Here is a 19,667-nt window from a genome sequence, read left to right as displayed (position 1 = left end):
GGGAAACTCTTAATTCCCCAGATTCTTCGGGGGAAATCACATGTTTTTAACTTGCATTGGGTGTGCTTAAATGTACGGGGTGGCTCTGCCTGCAGCACCAAATTTTCCCGGAGAAGGGAACTTGTGAGAATCCCTACTTTTACAGAGGCAGTGAAAACCTTCCACTTCTCCATTTGATTCCCAGACAAAAGCTTGCCACACTTACGGCTTTTGAGGAATCTCGGCAGGAGTTTGGTGAACAGGGCTGTAGTGCTCCCTCTCTAGAGCATTTGCCCCCAAAGTTTGCTGAACTACAGATCCCACCATTCCTGACCATGGGCCATGCTGGCTGGGGTTGACAGGAGATGGCGTTCAACACCGTCTGGAGGCTACAGCAGGATGGGGAAGGCTGCACTCGGGTTTCAAGTCAACTGCTTTTGCACATGCATGTACGTGCAGATCATTCACACCCCAACAGAAACACAACCATACGTCCAAAGCAACACAGACCCCTTTGATTCATGCTAACCAGCAGGAAGACTGTAAGCTACACACAGGCAATTCCAAAAGCAGGAAGAAAAGCGGAAAGGCAACCATGCCCCTGATATCAGTATGTCCAAAGCCTTCTATACACTAAGGGAGGTGATTGCCTGTGTTTCCTATGGTATGTGTATACAATAAAATCGTGCCATAGATTTGTCATGCTTATTTTGTCCTAGAGACCTTCATAACAAGCGTCAACTTTCCCAGGAGGGTGATTTGCCATGCCTGTCTGTGCCACTTGTCTAAATAAATTCCTTCTAGTGTTTTCCAGGCCAAGGTTATCACTGCCTGTGCTGCCACTCAAAAGTGGTTGATCAGTTCTTTGCTCTTTGGACCTCCATTAGCATTTCTGACTTCATTTCAGTGGCTAATGGGGGCAACGTAGCTGTTTGTTGCTTGGTAATAGGTGGATATTAGCCGGGTATTGACTATATTGTGTTTGTGGTTTTAAAAGTATTGATCTTAATAAGCTTGTATTTCAGATGGCTGTAAACCACCTTGATATTTTTGAATGAAAGGTGGTATCAAAGTGGTTTTTAATTGATCATAATACAAAAAATATAAAATATTAAAGCCCAAAGATTTGCAGAAGTATAATGTTTTGGCTTTTTTTTTAGAAATAAACCTGGGGTGGACTCTCAAAATGGCCCAACGAGAACTGAACAAGCCCAGAGGCCAGAGAATGCTGACTGGCTGCATGGGGTGTGTGGGTAGATGTGGGAAAGGATAACGGAAAGAACGACGAATGATGGAACAGCGTGGCTGAAATCCTGGACAGCAGCATCCCACACTCCCACATTCTGTTGCAGTTACTATTTCTTTCAATACTATTCCACTTTAATGATAGAACAATGAAGGCAGGAAGACAGAAGAGCTGATTTGTTGCCAACAGAAAACCAAAAAACGGTTTTAGACGTGCAAAGTGGAATCAAGTTACTTTCCCTGACACACTGCCTTATGCGGGCTCCTCTGAAGAAGCCGGCCAAGAGACACATTCCCCGCCCACCCCCCGCCCTGCTGGTCAAACCACTTTAAGAGCTGGGCTGGAACGATCAGCCAGGAGGAGGGTGTCACTACTTACGTTGATCAAAGCCATAATCCAGAAGGCGTAAGACACCCGCGTCACCACCAGCCCTTTTGTTGGCAGGTCGTAGTGTGACAAGTTTCCAGGATGATGGGGGACGAGCGACTTCCGGATGTGAGGGAGGTTGCTGCTGCCAGTGGCCGTGCTGTTTGTCAGGATGCAGTTGGTGTCCGAGAGAAAAGGGTCGGCTATCAGAGGGCTCAGCAGGGCACCAAAGCCCACAAAGAAATGAAGAGCCTACACAAAGGAATGAGAAAATATCCTTATGATGTCCAGCAACAAGGCACACACAGCACCTCTGACAGCACATTAGAACCCTTAACAGTAAGAACCCTCAAGTAAGAACCCTCTAGCATCCTTCCTGGGACAAGCCTTCTCCCATCACTACTGGTGCATTATCTCCAAAAAAACTCCCAACATGCAACTTTTAATGGCACACAAATCCTTTGTGGGTTAGAACGTGTTATTTCATTAGGTCTGCAAAGGGTTTTATATGTGATCCTCAGCAACTGAAGTGCTCTTGCTGCTGTGATACAAGTGACTGGCGTATTGTGTGTGCAGACATATGATGTGCTGCAAACAGTATGAACTAGGACTCCAGCTAGCACAATTAAGACGGCGTCACTGCTGCAATAGTATTGGGTGAGTGTGAAGGGAGCCAGCTTTACACCACAGGGTTACTTCTTCACATGCTTTTTTGCTGGGGGGGACGCAGGGGTATGCATACCCCTAAACATTTTGTGAATCTAAGTGACCTCATTGAGGGGCAGTATTTCAATATGAGTAGGAAAATGAGAGTACCCCTAAAAAAAATTAAGAAAAAAAGTGCTGCTTCTTCCACTTTGAGTTCATGTCAAAGCACTTGGATGGGGACATGGCCTGTGGAAAGATGCCCCAAGACACATAAAATTGGCAATACCTACACAGACCAGTTTCTGTGCAGATATTCAATGTCAGCATGAACTCTTCCAAAACAGAATTGAGTAGTTATATCTGAACCTGCTTATTTAGAGTGAGATTATTAATGGTGCAAATAACTTTAGGAAGACAATGGTGATGCAAGTGTGGCTACACCACCATCTTCAGTGCACAGGACGTTGGTAACTGGATGTGCTTACAGAGGACATTCAGTCTCTGTGTTCTCAAAAGAGATATGCGCTGGTGATCTTCACTGTCTATGTGAAAGATGGGCAGAACATGGAGGCAGCACAGCAACGAAGGAACAATCCAAGCAACTTGACGGAGTCCAGCCGTCATTAAATGGCGCACAGCATAGAAAAATGACACAGAAAGCCAGCTATATTTTCATGATGGTAAGAGCAGATCCTCTCTCTGCTCTCCCCAGATTTATTCTCCTTTGTTCTCTCCAGCCGCATGGCCGTTTGCCAATGTCTCACGTTACCTCATCCGGTCAAGGCTTTTATTACACACATCACCATATAGGGTCATCACTGCCCATAGGAAACACAACTCCATTTAAGGTCAATACATTCCAATACATTGTAAAGCTCGGAGTGCTGGTCAGCCGAGGTCAGGGGGCACCCTGCAATATTACAAGCCTCGGCTATGACTTTGTGACTCCCACAGCAACTAAGGAGCACTCCGTGCGATTCTGATGCTAAATTGTACCTTCTTTTGGAAAGTGATGCCTGGAAACTGTTTCCAGTTTCACAATTAAATGTCAAGCTGAAAGCAGGAGAGGTTCTGTCCTGATGTGACTCAACGATTCTAGCTGTACAATAGGGATAGCATTCAACCTTACAAAATACAGTGTGTGTGGACAGAGAGGAACAAGGATTTGGGACACAAGGAAAGATCAAAGGTCCACAAATGCTCCTGCCGTCGGTGACTGCAGATTGTTCTGGCCACTAGTCCTGAATTAGGGAGAGTCCTACCTTTCTGCCAAGTTTAAAGACAGGGTAGGGACTTTCCTTCTGGCTGCATTGATTCCAGAGCCACCCAAGAAAGCAGCAAGACCGGCCAGTTTTTCCAAGTGCCTCTGGTGTTCAGCAAAACAGAAACATACCCCTCATCCTCCTCTGCAGGATGGCAGCGCTGGCAGGAGTTCCTCACTAATGGTCACATTCAGTGTGGCAAATCAGAGGAGATTGCCAACCCCTTCCTTGGTGGGAGGGGGCAAGGATACCAGGCCAGCCAAGATGTGTGGGTCCCTAACAAGAGCTCAAGATGGGGGAAAAAACTCCAAGCATTTAGAGAGAGTTAAAAAAGGGGGCCAACCGCCCCCCTGTTACTTGTCTAACCTGCAGGAAGACAGCAGAGTCCTTCTGATAAATCTTCACCAGCTGCATATTGGAGAGGGTGTCGATGCAGCCCATGGCCAGGCCAGCCACGGCCATGACCACTGCAAGCACCACCACATTGTGGCAGACTGGGATGATGGCAAAAACCACAGAGATCGCAAGTGATGACACAAAGAGGGCGAACAGAGACTGAGCCAACCTGGACCAAAGAGAGAGAGAGGGGAAAAAAAGCAGTTTCGTTATTTAAAAGATAGACATCCCACCACCCAACTGTAGCCTTTGAGGCATTGTGCATCAAAAGAAAAACTATATCGCACACACATATTTTATAACAGGACTAAACAGAAATGTACAGTTTTCTGCAGATTAAAAACAGCAGCAGAGTTGAGCACTTGGTCCTCCGGTACAACAAGATGTTTACATGGTACCTGAAAACAATCAGTGTAGGAATCAGAATAATGTATAAAGGAGACACAGATGAGGCACCACCACAGAGAAGGCCCCGTCTCTGGTTGCCACTACTTTACCTCCAAAAGTAAAGGTGGGTTTCCTTTTTTAAAAAAAAACAAACAAACATCCAGGGGTGGGGAACCTGCAGTCCAGCAATACCCAGAGGGCCACAGCTCCCGTTATCCTGGACCCTTGGCCATTCTGGCTGGAGATGTTGTTAGCTGGAGTCCAACAACATCTGGAGATCACCAGGTTTATCATCCCAATCTTAAAAATATTGGTAATGTTAATATGGGACCAGACATACTGCCTCCTATTTCTACCAATCTGCACAGTAGCAGCTGTATTTGGGACCAATCAAAGTTACTAAACTTTCATGAGCACTTCCTCATATAGTGCATTACTGTAGTCAGACCCGAATGCTAACAGAATATGAGTCACAGCTATAAAACCAATCAACTTTGTCTAGAGGTGCTTTACACTATGAATGACACGTGAGTGTCCGCAGGGTTGGAATTAATAGTACCAAGTTTGATTCTTTAGGGCAGCCTTGGCACTTGACACCTTCCAGCTGTCTTAGACTATATCTGCCATTGACAGCTGTGCTGGCCGGAGCAAATGGGAGCTGTGGTCCAAAAGCGCTGGAGGGTTGACGAAGGCTGCTTTGGGGGCAGTGAAACCCAGCCTAGAACAAGCTGTATCCCAAGTCTTTGACCAACTGTACCACCAGCCAATAGGATGACCCAGTTTACTGGCACCCCATTGAGCCCATTACTGATTTCAGCTACCTTTTCAACACATCACCTCACCTGTATTTGATATAAAAAAGGAACAGAACTGTCCACCCCCACTATACTGATGACACCTAACTCCAAATCCTCAAATAACCGCCCTCAGAGCTTTCCAAATACCCACGGTATGGCTCTGCCCTTAGACTAGAACCATGTTCAAATTTCACATGGAGATTTTAGCTTGGCCTTAAAGCTCAACTGGGCTATCTTTTGGGCAAATCAGTATTTCCGCCTAACGTACTGGAAGGGCAGCCATGTATATTTGCCTAAGCTCCTTCAAGGAAGAATGGGATAAAATCTTTAAAAAATAAAAATAGAAAACAACTTCAAGTCAAATGCCTTTAGGTAAAATAAAGGAAGCTTTGTTGTGTTCTATGGTTTTGTGTTACAGAGGTGAGACGATAATCTTGCTAACCTCATAAAAGGCTATAATCAGTTAGCAAAATGCAGAAAAACCAGGAAGGACAGCTATAAGAGGCATCAATAAAACTGGATAGCAGCTGGTGGAGTGGGTGCATTTTGACTGTACCACTTGTAGAATCTAGTGATTCAAGACATGCAATTAATTCTGCATAGAGAAACAGGCCAAACCATCCTTTTTTAAAAAGAAGAAGTTTGAATCTGACTGCAATCCCAATCCCACTTGCCTAGGAGTAAGACCCACTGAATTCATAGAATGCTTCTATGTAGATGAGGTTAGAATTGCAGCCAATGTCTAGAAAAGGGGGACGGACGGACTTGTTAATAAGCTAACATAATAGCAGCTTTCAACAGGGGAAAAAAAGTTTTCCTATGTTTGCTACAGTAATCCCGAAATTCACATGCATTTAACGTGCTTTCAGCCTTACGTACTTGGCTAAATAAATAAATAAATAAATAAATAAAAAAGGGGGTGGAAATTCGGGGGAAATACTTTTGTAATCCCACCCCCTATTGAACCCAGTGTGTTTTCACTATACACGATTTTGGCTTTAGGTGCAACCCCCAAAACATAACCCCCATGTAAGTTGCCTGATTGCAAAAGAGGCTCCATTAAATAAACTGGCCTCACATTCTGAATTATACAATTGTCACTTGAATAAAGAAAAAAGCCTAAATATACTCAGGCTGCCACATACACTGCAGGAAGAACTGCATTTAGAATGGGGGGGGGCAGAACCTGTCTCTGGATCTGCCCAGCAGCCATGCATCAGGCATGAACGCTTGTGTAGATCTCTGTTCACTTGGGCTTTCCAATGTGGCCTCTTATCCTGAAGGCACTGCTACAACCTTCCTAACTAGTAGGCATGATGGAGAAAATAATAATCTTTAAAACTGTATCATTTTAAAGATTCCTTTTTCTTTTGAGCCTGTGGTCTAGCTAAATTGGAAAGGCTCGTGCCTAACTTTTACTGTGCAGAACTAACTAATTGCTTTCCAGTACAGTACTGTTATGTGATGCCTGTTCTATCTGGAACGCTGAAAGAATAGACTGATGGAATGCATAAAACACTGTATGCATTAAAAGAAAACCGGCTAGGTGTGGCAATTTTGCTTCATCTTGCATTGTTTTGTAGATGGATGAAAGAGGATGCTGGGAAACATTTAATAAGGGGAAAATTACTCAAAGTCTTAATTAAGAAAGACAGGGAAAAATGATTATATGTAATCACAAGACACTATGAGGAGAGCTGATCTGAACAGAGGCATATCTAGGGCCCCTTGCGCACTTGGCAAGGAGAAGCAATGGCAACTCCCCATCACTTTACCCATCACCCACACAAGAGCTACATGCAGGGAGAGAGGGAGGGAGGCAGGCCTAGTTGGGTCCCCAGGAAGGGGGGACTTGGAGGGCTGTGCACACACACAAAATGCTCAGAGTGATTCAGCTCCACCCTCTGGCTCCTCATGACATCACACACGTGATGTCAGGATGTCCTGTGACATCACACGCGTGGTGTCAAGACGTTGCGTTGGGCCCCCTCAATCATCCGGAGAAGATGGCGCCTTTGCCTATAAATATAACAATGAATAAATCACAACGAAGGAAAGGGCAATGCTGACAACAACCTAGATTGGCGCTCCCTGGTCCAGCTCCCTCCTGCATGCAGAACACCTCACACTACGGCCAAGGAGCTGACCAGCCCACTGCTAAAGAGGAAGCTGCTGATGACTGAAAATAGGCAGGCAATAAGATACCAGGCAGTGAAAGGCTGGGAGAAGCAAAATCAGTGTGGAGTCAGGGAGCAGAAGCAGCCGCATATAAATCTCCCTTAGACAGGAAGAGTGATGTCTTCATTCTCAGTGGCTTCTAGGGCACACTGCTGCTTTGAACAGGGACATGCATCTGTCAGGTCAACGTTCGGCTTCTGCTAGACCTGGGAAGGAGCAGGAAGTGAGAGGCAGCAGATGGGTGGAATTCTGCTCAGCATCCCTCTGGCGCAACTGAGCCAGACATCACTCACACTTTAAAGCCTACCTTTGTAATGTTAGGGACAAGAAACTTTAAAAGAACAATGGAAGGTGAAATTCTTAACAGTTCTTTTTAGCAGCAGTTCTGTAAGTGCACTATATGAGCTCAGAATGACTTGGGACAAAATCTAATGCTTAAGGGTTGCATAAGCTTGGGCCTCAGCGACCAGCTGAACAATCCCTGAGATCATTTGAAGGAGCATCTCTGGCTGTGACCTGTGTCGGTGAGGCTCATTGATATGAACGTGAAATAGAACCTCCAGTATCGCTGACCCAGTCTTATGGAATGCTCTTCCAATAGAGATTCACTAGGCATCTTTTAATGTGAAATTTTAGGTGTTTGTTGAAAACTTTACACTGCCAGGGCTTATGCGGACAAGCCTCTTTTTCACAGCTAGGTAGTGATCTGCAATTCTGGTTGTTTGCACATGGGGTTGTGAGTGTGCATTTATTCATTTATTTGAGGTATTTATATACCGCTTCTCAGGTCGACATAAAAAAGCGGTTTACATAAACTTATTGCAGCAATAAACACCACTTCTTCTTTTTTTAAAGTTACAATAAAATGGAAAAGAAACTTCTTTGTTTAGAAGAAACTGTGCCTGCTTCTTTCTGTGTCCCTCAGGGCAGGATAGATCTGCAGAAGCCCGTGTAGTGGCAGCTAGGGAAGGGAGGGGCCAGCTACAATGCGTGGTGGGTGGCCGCAATGCCTCAAGCACGTGAACCTGTGTGTTGGCCGTCAGATGTAGGGAGCACATCTGTGTAGCTGCAGATACATTTCGGAGAACGGTGGGGGGGGGTTGTTTTTTTACGGGGCTTCCCTTGAGCACAGGTCAAATTTCAAAGGGGCAACAATTCACACATATCTATATTTATATACAGAAAGAGAGGATTGCGGGGGGGGGGGCAGGGGGCAGGGAGAATATGTATGTTTTTGTGCCCCCCCACAGTGTGGAGTACCATCATGTTTTTCCTGCTGCCTGCAGTAGCCATTTTGTGCCAGAACCCATGCCACTTTAATCAAGATGGGTAATAGCACCTCATTTTTAAAAAATAAAAAGCTCTCTCTCGCTGTGTGTATGAAATTGCAGTAGAAAAGTATTCTTACAAAAAAAGAAATAAGGGCTACAGCTCCCATACTGGATAGGAAATGCAATTCATACTTAAAAGCCTGTTCACCTATGCAGTTATGGCCACATTGTGTGCCTGCAATCCCATACAAGGACTGCACGCTAGGTCCAATGCAGCTAGCAGATTGCAACAGCTCTTTCTCCAGCTGCTGGGATCATGATACCAGAGGGAGACATCTTTCCACTTTCTCCTATTGAAGTCAGTCAAACCGTGGTCCCCATGCCTTTGGGCTGCCCTGACACCTGGAGGCCAGCAGACCTACTCAAAAGCTCTGAAGGGACATCTGATGTTCTTGGCCTTCCCCAGGAAGATCACTTGAGCCACGGTTGGTTTTAGTTGCATTTTGTTACTGAATGTCATTGCGTTTCTGGATGATTTTATTGTCTATGGTTGCCTTTATAAATTCATTGTGGTATGTTTCCATCCTGTAAACTGTATTTAAGCATTTTACACAAATAAAGAAATTAATATTGGGCCTAATTATGAATTTGATGCAAGTGATGAATCAGCAAACTGGACCAGTTTACTCACAACACTTGAGATGAACCTAGTAAAACAAAACAAAAAACAAAAAACCCCAACCCACTCTGAAATAGCAAATGTCCTCCAGACTTGTCCAAATGCAACAGATTTCCTACACAGAAAGACTGGCTGTGTTTGCAGCTACATGGATGTACTCCACACGTGCAATTTCTTACAAAGGAGGGCATCATGTAAGCAGCCTACCGTAAGTTGGTGCTTAACGTAAAAACACACAGCCATGCGAACAAAATTTAGGATCGCCAGACGAAAAACAACTGCCAAATGCTAATGCTGCCTCAGCAACAGGTTCAGAACTGCAGAATGACACCTCTGGGAGACAAAATAGCACACCAGGGGATAAAGATGCAGGTGCAAGCAACAGATACGCTGGAGATGGGAACTGCGCCAAGACTGGAACTCAATGCGTGCTCTGTAGAATTAACAGGAACAGCTTCCCCCTCTATCTCCGCCGGGCTTAAGAGCACACAGAGCAGTTAAGCAATCAATCATTGCTTGTGGGCAGCAGCATAAAGATCTGTGCTACTTAAAAGAGTGTGTGCGGCGATGGTGGCAATTGGGGAGTAAAGACCAAGTTTCGTTCCCTAATCTATAACAGAGGGTTATTGGGAGGAGGAGCCAAGATGGCGCCGAGGCAAGTCACGCTCTCTGGCGCTCATTTTTATTCTTTTAAAACCTTATCTTAATTGCCCTCCGGATGCCAATTTCTAACAAACGGAAAACATTTTAAAGACTCTGAGCACTTTTATAATTCCTGTTGGCTCTGCGAGCTTGTCTTCAGCTTGTCCCAGCCTGCTCCCTCCCTCCTTATCAGCTGCCCGGTGACCAACGGTGCTGGAGAAGAAGGGTAAGGAGAGACACGACTGTGAGCCCTGCTTTGAGACTGGCCCATAGACACCAAGCTCTGCTGAACACAGAGAAAGATAAAGCTTGGAAATTCGGGGGTTAACTGAACTGACTGACCCCCGCCCAGCTGGGGGGCTGTGTGAACTAGCTGGGGACAGCATTCCTGCTTCTCAGCTGAAGAGGAAGTGTAGTAGCTGGAAAGACTCTTCATTTTAACAAACTGTTCTGAGGAGACCAGCATTTATACTCTCAGAGACTCCTGGTGAAGGCATCCTGAGTTTTTTACAGGAAGTTTTTAATCTACACAATAACTCTATAACAGTGTATCGGATAAGACCCTCTGGAGGTTTGGAAAACCGGCTTCAGCAAGATATCGTTCTGTGCCCTGCCTTATGTGGTAGGCCTCTGAAAGACTGCTTAGAAGGAATCAGTGAATCAGCCCACAGAAAGTTTCCCTTCTGGGGCTCTTGGATATCCTTCGTTCAGTATAGGGCGGTGGGAAATGGCCTCTAAAGACTAAGCTAGGGCCCGAAATACAAGGTTATCATAGCTGTACATGCGCTATAGCCAAACTCCACTATTATCCTTTCCCAGCTGCACATAAATTGCCTAAATAAGGCAATTTTAATTTTAATGTAGTTTTTAGCCGTTTTACTACTGCTGTCCCTTTGGCAGCATTGTTTTATTATTATATTCTGAGTAGGTTGCAGCACCTGTGAAACAGCGCTGGTCGCATGATTGAGGTGAAAACTACAGGCTTAGGACAATCGCCAAGATCTAAAAGCAGAGAACTCAAAATAGAGAAATATACTGAGGCTGTTGATGAGCACATCAGGAAGCTGCTGCAGAGAGCAGGTGGGAATATAGCTTGATATCCCCACTTGCCCCCCAATTTAAGGCAGTCGCACCTGGGGTAAACTGCCCTCTCTCTATAGCAAGACAACTTTCACCATGGTTTTTACTAGAAGAACATATAAGGAGTTGGGTATACTGCCTGACTCGGCAATCAGCCCCCCGGGCCCTGGTAAAAGACAAAGCAAAATCACAAATTACTTTCCTAAGATGGAAGAGGGTAAGAGACCACAAAAAGAGTTAATTCTTGATGAAGTAATACCCCCCTCTCTTACTGTTCTTGATTGGATGTCTCATTTTAAAGAGATATATCAAGATACTGGAAATATTAACTCCCCATGCAGCCTAGCGCAAGAACCAGCTTTAGCCGAGGAACTTCAGGAGGGAAATACCTCTATTACTAAGGAACAGCTGCCCACGGAGGAAATTACATCAACCCATCAAAACCAGATACCTATTTCAAAATACTCTCAAACAGAATTGAGTGACGGCCGCCCTTTGGATTATTCCCTAGCAATAAGAACTGATCTAGCCAACATAAAAAATTATCTAACAATAACAAATGGGCTACTGCTGACGTTAGTAGAAAATTTCATACCTCAATTAAAAGAGATAAAATTAAATGATATGCCCCAAGAACATAAAACAGTTGAGCTAGTGGGGACGAACAAACCAGTAATAAATAAGAATCTGCAAAGACATAACTCAAGGGTAAAAGTGAAGAAAAGTAAAAATATCAAAACAACAAGGAAAGCCAAGCATACTTGCAGCAATCGAAGCATACATTGGCAGAAATTGTTTAAACTTCGCTGAAAGAGAGAAGTTTCAGAGTGAAACTGGTTTAATGGTAGCAAAGAAAGTGAAATACCTGGGGATTAATTTGACATCTAAGAATGCGAATTTATTTAAAGACAATTATGAGAAATGTTGGACAGAAGTTAAGAAAGATTTAGAAATATGGTCAAATTTGAGACTTTCCTTGTTAGGCCGAATTGCTGTTATTAAGATGAATGTTTTGCCGAGAATGTTGTTTTTGTTTCAAACATTGCAGATTGTGGACAAAATGGATTGTTTCAAGAGGTGGCAGAAAGACATATCTAGATTTGTCTGGCAGGGCAAAAAACCCAGAATAAAATTTAAGATATTAACTGATGCAAAAGAAAGAGGGGGGTTTGCCCTGCCGGACTTAAAATTGTATTATGAATCAGCGGCTTTTTGCTGGCTGAAAAACTGGCTGCTTCTTGAAAACACAGACATTTTGGATTTGGAAGGGTTCAATAACAGGTTTGGCTGGCATGCATATATATGGTATGACAAGGTTAAAATTCACCACGGTTTCAAAAACCATATTGTTAGGAAGGCACTATATAATGTTTGGATTCGGTATAAAGATTTGTTGGAAAACAAAACCCCTAGGTGGTTGTCACCAATGGAAGCTAAGGAAGTGAAAAAACTTAATATGGAATCAAAATGGCCAAAATATTGGGAAATTATAGAACAAGAGGAGGGAAAAGTGAAATTTCAGAGCTATGAGAAATTGAAGCTAAAAGTAAGAGATTGGCTTCATTATTACCAAATAAATGAAGTTTTCAAACAGGACAGGAAAATTGGCTTCCAGGTGGAGAGGTCAAAACTAGAAACAGAACTGTTGGAACCCAATACTAAGAATTTGTCAAGAATGTATAACTTGCTGTTGAAATGGAATACACAGGATGAGACGGTTAAATCAGCTATGATTAAATGGGCACAAGACATTGGTCATGACATCATGTTTGCTGACTGGGAACAGTTATGGACTACCGGTATAAAGTTCACGGCATGTAATGCCTTAAGAGAGAACATTATGAAAATGATGTATAGGTGGTACATGACCCCAGTCAAGCTTGCAAAAATTTATCATACGCCCAATAATAAATGCTGGAAATGTAAGGAAACTGAAGGTACTTTCTACCACCTTTGGTGGACGTGCCCAAGGATCAAGGCCTTCTGGGAAATGATCTACAATGAAATTAAGAAGGTACTTAAGTGTACCTTTCATAAGAAACCAGAGGCCTTCCTCCTGGGCATGGTAGGCCAATTGGTGTCAAGGAAAGATAGGATGTTCTTTATGTATGCTACAACAGCAGCAAGAGTTCTTTTAGCAAAGTATTGGAAGACACAAGAACTACCCACGCTGGAAGAGTGGCAGACGAAAGTGATCGATTATATGGGACTGGCTGAGATGACTGGCAGAATCCGTGACCAAGGGAAAGAGACGGTGGAAGAAGATTGGAAGAAATATAAAGTTTATCTTAAGAACTGTTGTAAAATTAATGAGTGCTAAAATGTCATGGGTAATGTAAAACAGAATTGCAGTGATAAATAATTGGGTAAGAGGAAAAAGATTAGAAATTGAATTACAAGTATTGAAATTAGGGGTTGCTGGGAAAGTTTAAAACAGGGATGCAGAAAAGGGAGGTATGGGGAAGTCGTTGAAACAAGGTTCAAGAAAGAGAGGTTAAGAAATTATATGTGTTTACATGTTTGTTTGTTTATGTGTTATGTCGTTAATTGTTAGTTGTATTGTGTTTTAATATATGTTGTAAAATCAATAAAAATTTATTATAAAAAAAAAAGAAATTGTTTAAACTTCTTCCCTCGGCCCCAAATAAATCGGCCACACGGGGCAGCAAAAAGAAGGGTAAAAAGAGAGAAACAAAGATAGTTACACAGCAACCGGCTAAGGAGGACTCGCCAAGGCTGACTCCAGTAGCAAGTGAGAAGGCAGAAGTAACAATTCAGTCCCTGGATAACCAACTATTTAACAAACCTGATGCTGCGGAAGTAGAGGCCTCTACCTATGAAGGCAATAAAACACCTAGCAAATCGAACAGCGGGGAAGAGGAAGCTTCAGTAGAGATGATACCCCCCTTCAGACCTCGCAAGCCTCCAGTCAGGAAAGAGATTGGAATTTGATCCTAAATCCCCAAAATTTGGTACTCACGAACTTCCCGAAGCCTAAGGGCTTCCTTACAGGGAAACAGCGAATAATGAACTTTGTATCTAGCCTAAATGACATACTGCCAGGAATGGTTAATTCTAATGATATCATCTCGGTGGAATATCTACATTATGATGGTCACTCAGTGAGAGCACTGACCACTTTTAGGGATCAGAACCTGGCCAAGTTTATTTTTAGGTCAAGACCTGCCTTTTTAAAAGCACGGATAACAATACTTAGGCTCTTTGAAAATAAGGCTCCTTTGAGCCCCCTTTTGAAAACTAAGCAAGCAAATCTTAGAAAGGGGAAACAACTCTCAAAATTCTGGCCTGACAAACAGAATCCGCAATGCCTTGCGAGCAAAGGTGAGGATTTCTTTACTATGGAAGAAAATATCCTAATTGACCAATTCTGGATGTTCCCACCATTAATACAAACTGACATCTTGGGAAGACTAGACAAGCTAAGAGATAAGCTGGCCGAGAGAGCTTCAGGCAACGAGGTTAGTAAGGGGGACCAAAAAAAGACCACAACACGTAACCTACAGATCAAAGCGGAGATTAACTTTCCACCAAGAGAGAATGTGCCACCCTTTAAGGAGAGCACTCCATCACCCCCTCGAAGGAGAAATATCCCCAAGGTGACCCCACTAGACGTATGGGACAAAATGAGATATCTAGATGAAACAGAATTGGGCCAAAACCAGGCCGCAACAGAATATCCACAGAAGGAATTTATGCATAATAAAGATCCGGTGTTCACAAACGTGAGCACTTTGCATCCACCTATTGAAATCATAGAGCGGCTGGATAGCCCACCATACAAAGACGATAGGCGACCGATACATAAAGCGACAAACCCTAAAAGTACGTTAGCTAATAATTGACAAAGACTCGACTGTGATAAAGCCAATCTTAAATTTTTATCATGGAACATTGCTGGTTGGCTTAACAAGGCGACTGACCAATCATTTGTCAATTTTATTCAAGATCATGATATAGTCTTTCTGCAAGAGACATGGCTAACAGGGGATTTAGATGTAAATGGTTTTGCCTCATTTTCGCTCGCAGGTTCACCAAGCAACAAAGGGGGACGAGTTAAGGGTGGGCTAGGCATTCTAATATCCACAAGGCTGAGAGCATCTTTCGTTGAGCTGGAGCCTCTGAGCAGTGTGGCCATGGCATTATTAATGAAATGCAGATATTGCACACTTCTACTGATTAATATATATGCCCCTCCCCAAAGAGGCAAGCAGCTTATCAAAAATATCTGGCATAGGCTAGAATCATATGTCGATGAGCTAATGAATCAAACTCCTGCAGCGGCAGTGCTGCTGGCTGGGGATTTAAATGCCAGAATTGGCCAATCAGACGAAGCGTTATATGCTCATTTCCATGACGTACCTCCCATTTCTGAAGAAGCCCTTTCTATTCCCCCAAGGCTCTCAAAAGACAAGGGCTGCAACTACGCAGGCCTATGCCTTCTACGTTTTCCCAACAATCTGGATCTGACTGTATTAAATGGTCGTGTCGACAGAGAACCCAGTGGGGAATTTACATTTATATCCAACATGGGAGCCTCCACTATCAATTACGTCCTGGTGTCATCTAACCTTTTGAGCAGAGCACGGGAATGTAAAGTGGTGGAGAGGGTTGACAGCGACCATCTACCGCTTTGTTTAATACTGGATGTAAGAAAAGATTTATTTTGCTCTGATAAACTTGTAGCCCCATGTTTTGAAAACATGGAGATAAGATACTCATGTATTAAATGGTCCAGCAAATTGAGTGATGAAATATCGGAAAGACTTCACTCAGATACTTTTCTTGCTAGAAAGGAGAACTTCGTTAATTCCCCAACTCCTGAGGCTAGATTAGACATGTTCCGGGAACTGATTTCATCTCTGCAACCTTATCTGACCAACAGAAGAACGCCACGGCAATCTCTACACTCTAATAGGTCCAAGCCTTGGTTTGACCAGGAATGCATGGCTATGAAACGCCTCATGCTGGATAAGTATAGGAACTATAGATCAGCGAACTTACCTTCGCTTCCATTAGACTGGTTTGAGTTAAAACGCAGTTATAAAGCTCTGATTAATAAGAAAAAAGCTCCAGGCACAAAGGGAGGAATGGCAGTGCCTGGTGGAGGCCTCCCGAAGGAAAGATTCTGCCACGTTTTGGAAAACAGTTGCAAAAAGCTGCAGAGACTCCCCGATTGAAATCGAATACTCTATACCTGTTGGAGCATGGGAGGCCTATTTCCTCTCATTATATTCATCAAATCAACTGGTCCCAGTTCTGCTTCCTGCTTCAAGTGAATTTGGCAAGGAATGGCCCCCTGTAACCACAGAAGAAATTACTGGCCTTATTCAATCTCTTAAATCAGGGAAAGCCCCGGGTGCTGACAATATCCCACCAGAAATTCTTAAGGCAAATGTTGAATGGTGGGCCCCTGTGCTAGCCACCTTGTTCACTAGTATAAATCAAACGGCTATTATCCCCGAGGACTGGGGTTTAGCCATCATCATTCCAATATTCAAGAAAGGAAACAGAACTGAGCCAGCTAACTACAGACCAATCAGTCTATTAAGTATTATTAGCAAACTGTACGCTGCTCATTTATGTGATAAATTAGTGGAGTGGATGGAAAGAGAGCATATTCTATCAGAAGCTCAAGCTGGGTTTAGAGCAAAGCGTTCAACTATAGACCAGGCCCTTATCCTTCAACACCTGGCAGACAAATACTCTAGAAAAGGGGGGTCTTTATATGCAGCTTTTGTGGATTTTAAATCAGCTTTTGATCTAATACCAAGGGACAGACTCTGGGAAAAGCTTGGCGCTACAAACATAGATAAACACTTATTACGCCTTATCCGTGGTCTATACGAAAACACCAGGGTGAGGGTAAGATGCGATCGGTCAGGCCATCTAACTAAAGAAATTCAAACGCACTATGGGGTTAAACAAGGATGTGTCCTCGCGCCAACGTTATTTAATTTTTATATCAACTCTCTAGCAGTAAATATGGCGAAAGAAAATGCCCACCCTCCCAATCTGGCAGGTATGCCCCTCCCGGTGCTTCTGTATGCGGACGACACAGTCCTACTCTCCTTTTCCTGCGTTGGCTTGAGGAAGCTTTTGAGATCACTTGCTGACTATTGTCAAGCGGAACAACTATCAATAAATTACAGCAAATCTAAAATTATGGTGTTCTCAAAAAAAAGAAGGAAACACAAATGGAGAATTAATGGTCAACCTATTGACCAGGTAGCAACTTTCAAATACCTGGGAATAACTTTTCAGGAAAAGGTCTCGTGGCACCAACAGATGAAAAATGCCATTGCCAGCGCAGGAAGGGCCAATAAAGCCCTTACAAGATTTTTTCACGGGAAAGGGGGTAAATACGTTCCGGCGGCCTCCCAGGTTTTTGCTGCAAAAATACTCCCACAACTCACTTATGGACCCCAGGTTTGCAGTTTTAAAAATTTTGCGCCTATGGAGGCATTTCAAACAAAATTCTATCGGTGTTTATTGGGGATCCCCCCCTGTGTATCTAATATAGCTGTCCGCTTAGAAGTTGGACAACTACCCGTTAACGCGCGGTTGTGGATTCTAAAGATACACTACTGGTTAAAACTTATTTTTTCCCCGGCCGGTTTGGCTCCTTTAACACTCTTAGACACCTTTCATTCTACCTGGAAAGCTTCCCTGTTTGAAAAGATAAGAAGCTTGGGATTCTCCCCACAGATCTTGATAGCGGCAGGATATGAGAGAGCCAGAAGTCAAGTGCTTCAACGCATTAGGGACATAGAGCTGCAATGTCATATGGGCAAAATGGATAAACATGCCACAATTAGAGACTTTGGGAGAGGGTTCTCACCCGCAAATTATCTGGCTGATTTACAAATACCTAAGTACAGACACTCCTTTACCCTGGCCAGATTTAACGTTCTGCCCTCTGCCCTGCTGCTAGGCAGATACGAGGGCAAACCATATGAGTCACGTGTTTGCCCATGTGGCTCATTGGAAGTGGAAACAAGTCTGCATGTATTGCTGCACTGTAGTTACTACGAGGATCTACGCCTGACCTTTATTGCCCCAGTTCTACAAAAGCTTAAAAATGAACCAGAACTCCAACGTATGAGAGCCTTGGTAGAAGATAAGGTTCCTGAAATTACGATCAATGTTGCCAAATTCTGTGTAGCCGCTATTAGGCGCAGGAAACAAGAGCTTTCCAATGCCAATATGCAGGCGAAGGTAAATACTTAATTTTATTTATGCTGTCTAATTTTAAATTGCTGTTATGGCCTAATCTGTATTGAAATTGTCCTTTGTTTTTTCCAGTGTTATGCTTTGCTGACTAGCTGTACGAGTTAATCTGGTCTGTGACCGTTTAATAAAATTTGATTTGATCTATAACAGAGATTATGAAAAAGCTTTGTTATGCACTGCCAGCAACCATCGCAATAGCCTGCTTTTTGCTCCACTGCATCGATCCCCTGGGCCTGGCCATGAGGAGGATGGAGGAACTGCTTGCCTCCTAATATCGTATCTGAAATTCAATTGCCTGTTTGTCTTAAGAGCACACCACAAGACGCCACCTCAATTAGAGAGCCACAAATTCTTTTGAGATTTTTAGGATTCTCTGGGACAGATGCTAAGTATTGATCAGGGCCCATTGGAGGCACCAGGAACACAAAACAGTCCCCTCTATACCATTTGCTTGTAGTGCTGGCTCACCCACAAGGCAAGGTGAGGCAACTGCCTTGGGCAGCAGGGTCAACAGGGGCAGCAGACAGCTCAGAGGCTGCAGCTAGTGCAAAACAGCATCTGGACTAATGACTGGCACTCCCATCACACTGCTTCTGATATAATTGTATTGGCTGCCTATCCACTTTAATATCTTATCTTTGATCTATAAAGCCCCAAATGGCTTGATTTCCAAATACCTGAAAGACTACTTCCTCCTTTATACACTAGCTCAGGAGTTAAGATCCACAAGAGACACAATGCTGGCAACTCCAGTGCCCTTGGAGGTCTGCAAGGTGGAAGCATGCGAGAGGGCCTTTTCTGTGGTGGCCCCAGATTTTGGAACAACACCATTCACTGTGGAGCATCAGGGCAGCAGTGTTTAGAGACTATTCTAACTTGATGATGCAGACATAGCGGCTCTTGGTGGCTGCTCAGTGGCTTAGCATCAAAGCCTGGCCATCTGCATCAACACAGTGTCACCACATAATAAAACTGCTCTGAGGTGAAGAAGGGCATGTTTAACACTCCCTGCTATAAGTTGGAATCCAGGTCTAAGAGAGAATAGTATAGGCTCCTTCACACATACTGCTAAATAAACTTATTGCATTTTCCTGTGTCTGTGCTGCAAATATAAAAACTCTGTTCACTATTATGTCCGTTCCTCCCCTTAGAACTCTTCCTTCCCACTAGCACTGCAAGAGGGGGTTGAAAGTGCTTTTATGAAAGCCATTAAGGCTAGCAAAAGGTCTCTAGAGGATACAATCAAAGTAAAGCTTTCTAAATGGAATTCGGAACACACAAAACCATGTTACTGAGCCTCCATGTTCAAAGGCAGTGTACCTTGAACACCAGGTGCTTCATATACAAATGGGGAGGGCTGTTGCACCAGTGTCCTCCTTGTAGGGTTTTCACAGGCATCCAGCACCTCTGGCAACAAAGTATTAAACTAGGTGGATCTTTGGTCCTATTGAACAAGATTCTTCTGATGCTCCCATGTTTCTCTCT

General features: G+C 43.7%; 1 protein-coding gene and 1 long non-coding RNA gene across 2 annotated transcripts in view; both read right to left on the bottom strand.

Annotated features, from left to right (window-relative positions):
- The window catches only part of LOC310764063, a 436,509-nt gene that overhangs the window by 33,657 nt on the left and 383,185 nt on the right, over positions 1-19,667 (bottom strand). The gene's annotated exons all lie outside the window — the stretch shown is intronic.
- MFSD4A (major facilitator superfamily domain containing 4A) overlaps positions 1-19,667 on the bottom strand; it is a 57,764-nt gene that overhangs the window by 28,494 nt on the left and 9,603 nt on the right. The window contains exons 2-3 of the mRNA XM_083617141.1: positions 3,868-4,066; positions 1,604-1,843 (exon numbers count right to left, since the gene is read on the bottom strand). Of these exons, the coding sequence (XP_083473267.1) occupies positions 1,604-1,843; positions 3,868-4,066 (439 nt within the window). The remainder of the gene's footprint in view (positions 1-1,603; positions 1,844-3,867; positions 4,067-19,667) is intronic.

Source organism: Podarcis filfolensis, assembly GCF_964270895.1.
Source record: "Podarcis filfolensis genome assembly, chromosome: 6".
Classification (NCBI taxonomy): Eukaryota; Metazoa; Chordata; class Lepidosauria; order Squamata; family Lacertidae; genus Podarcis; species Podarcis filfolensis.
The sequence above is the reverse complement of the archived record's forward strand: the minus strand, read 5'-3'. Positions and strand labels throughout refer to the sequence as shown.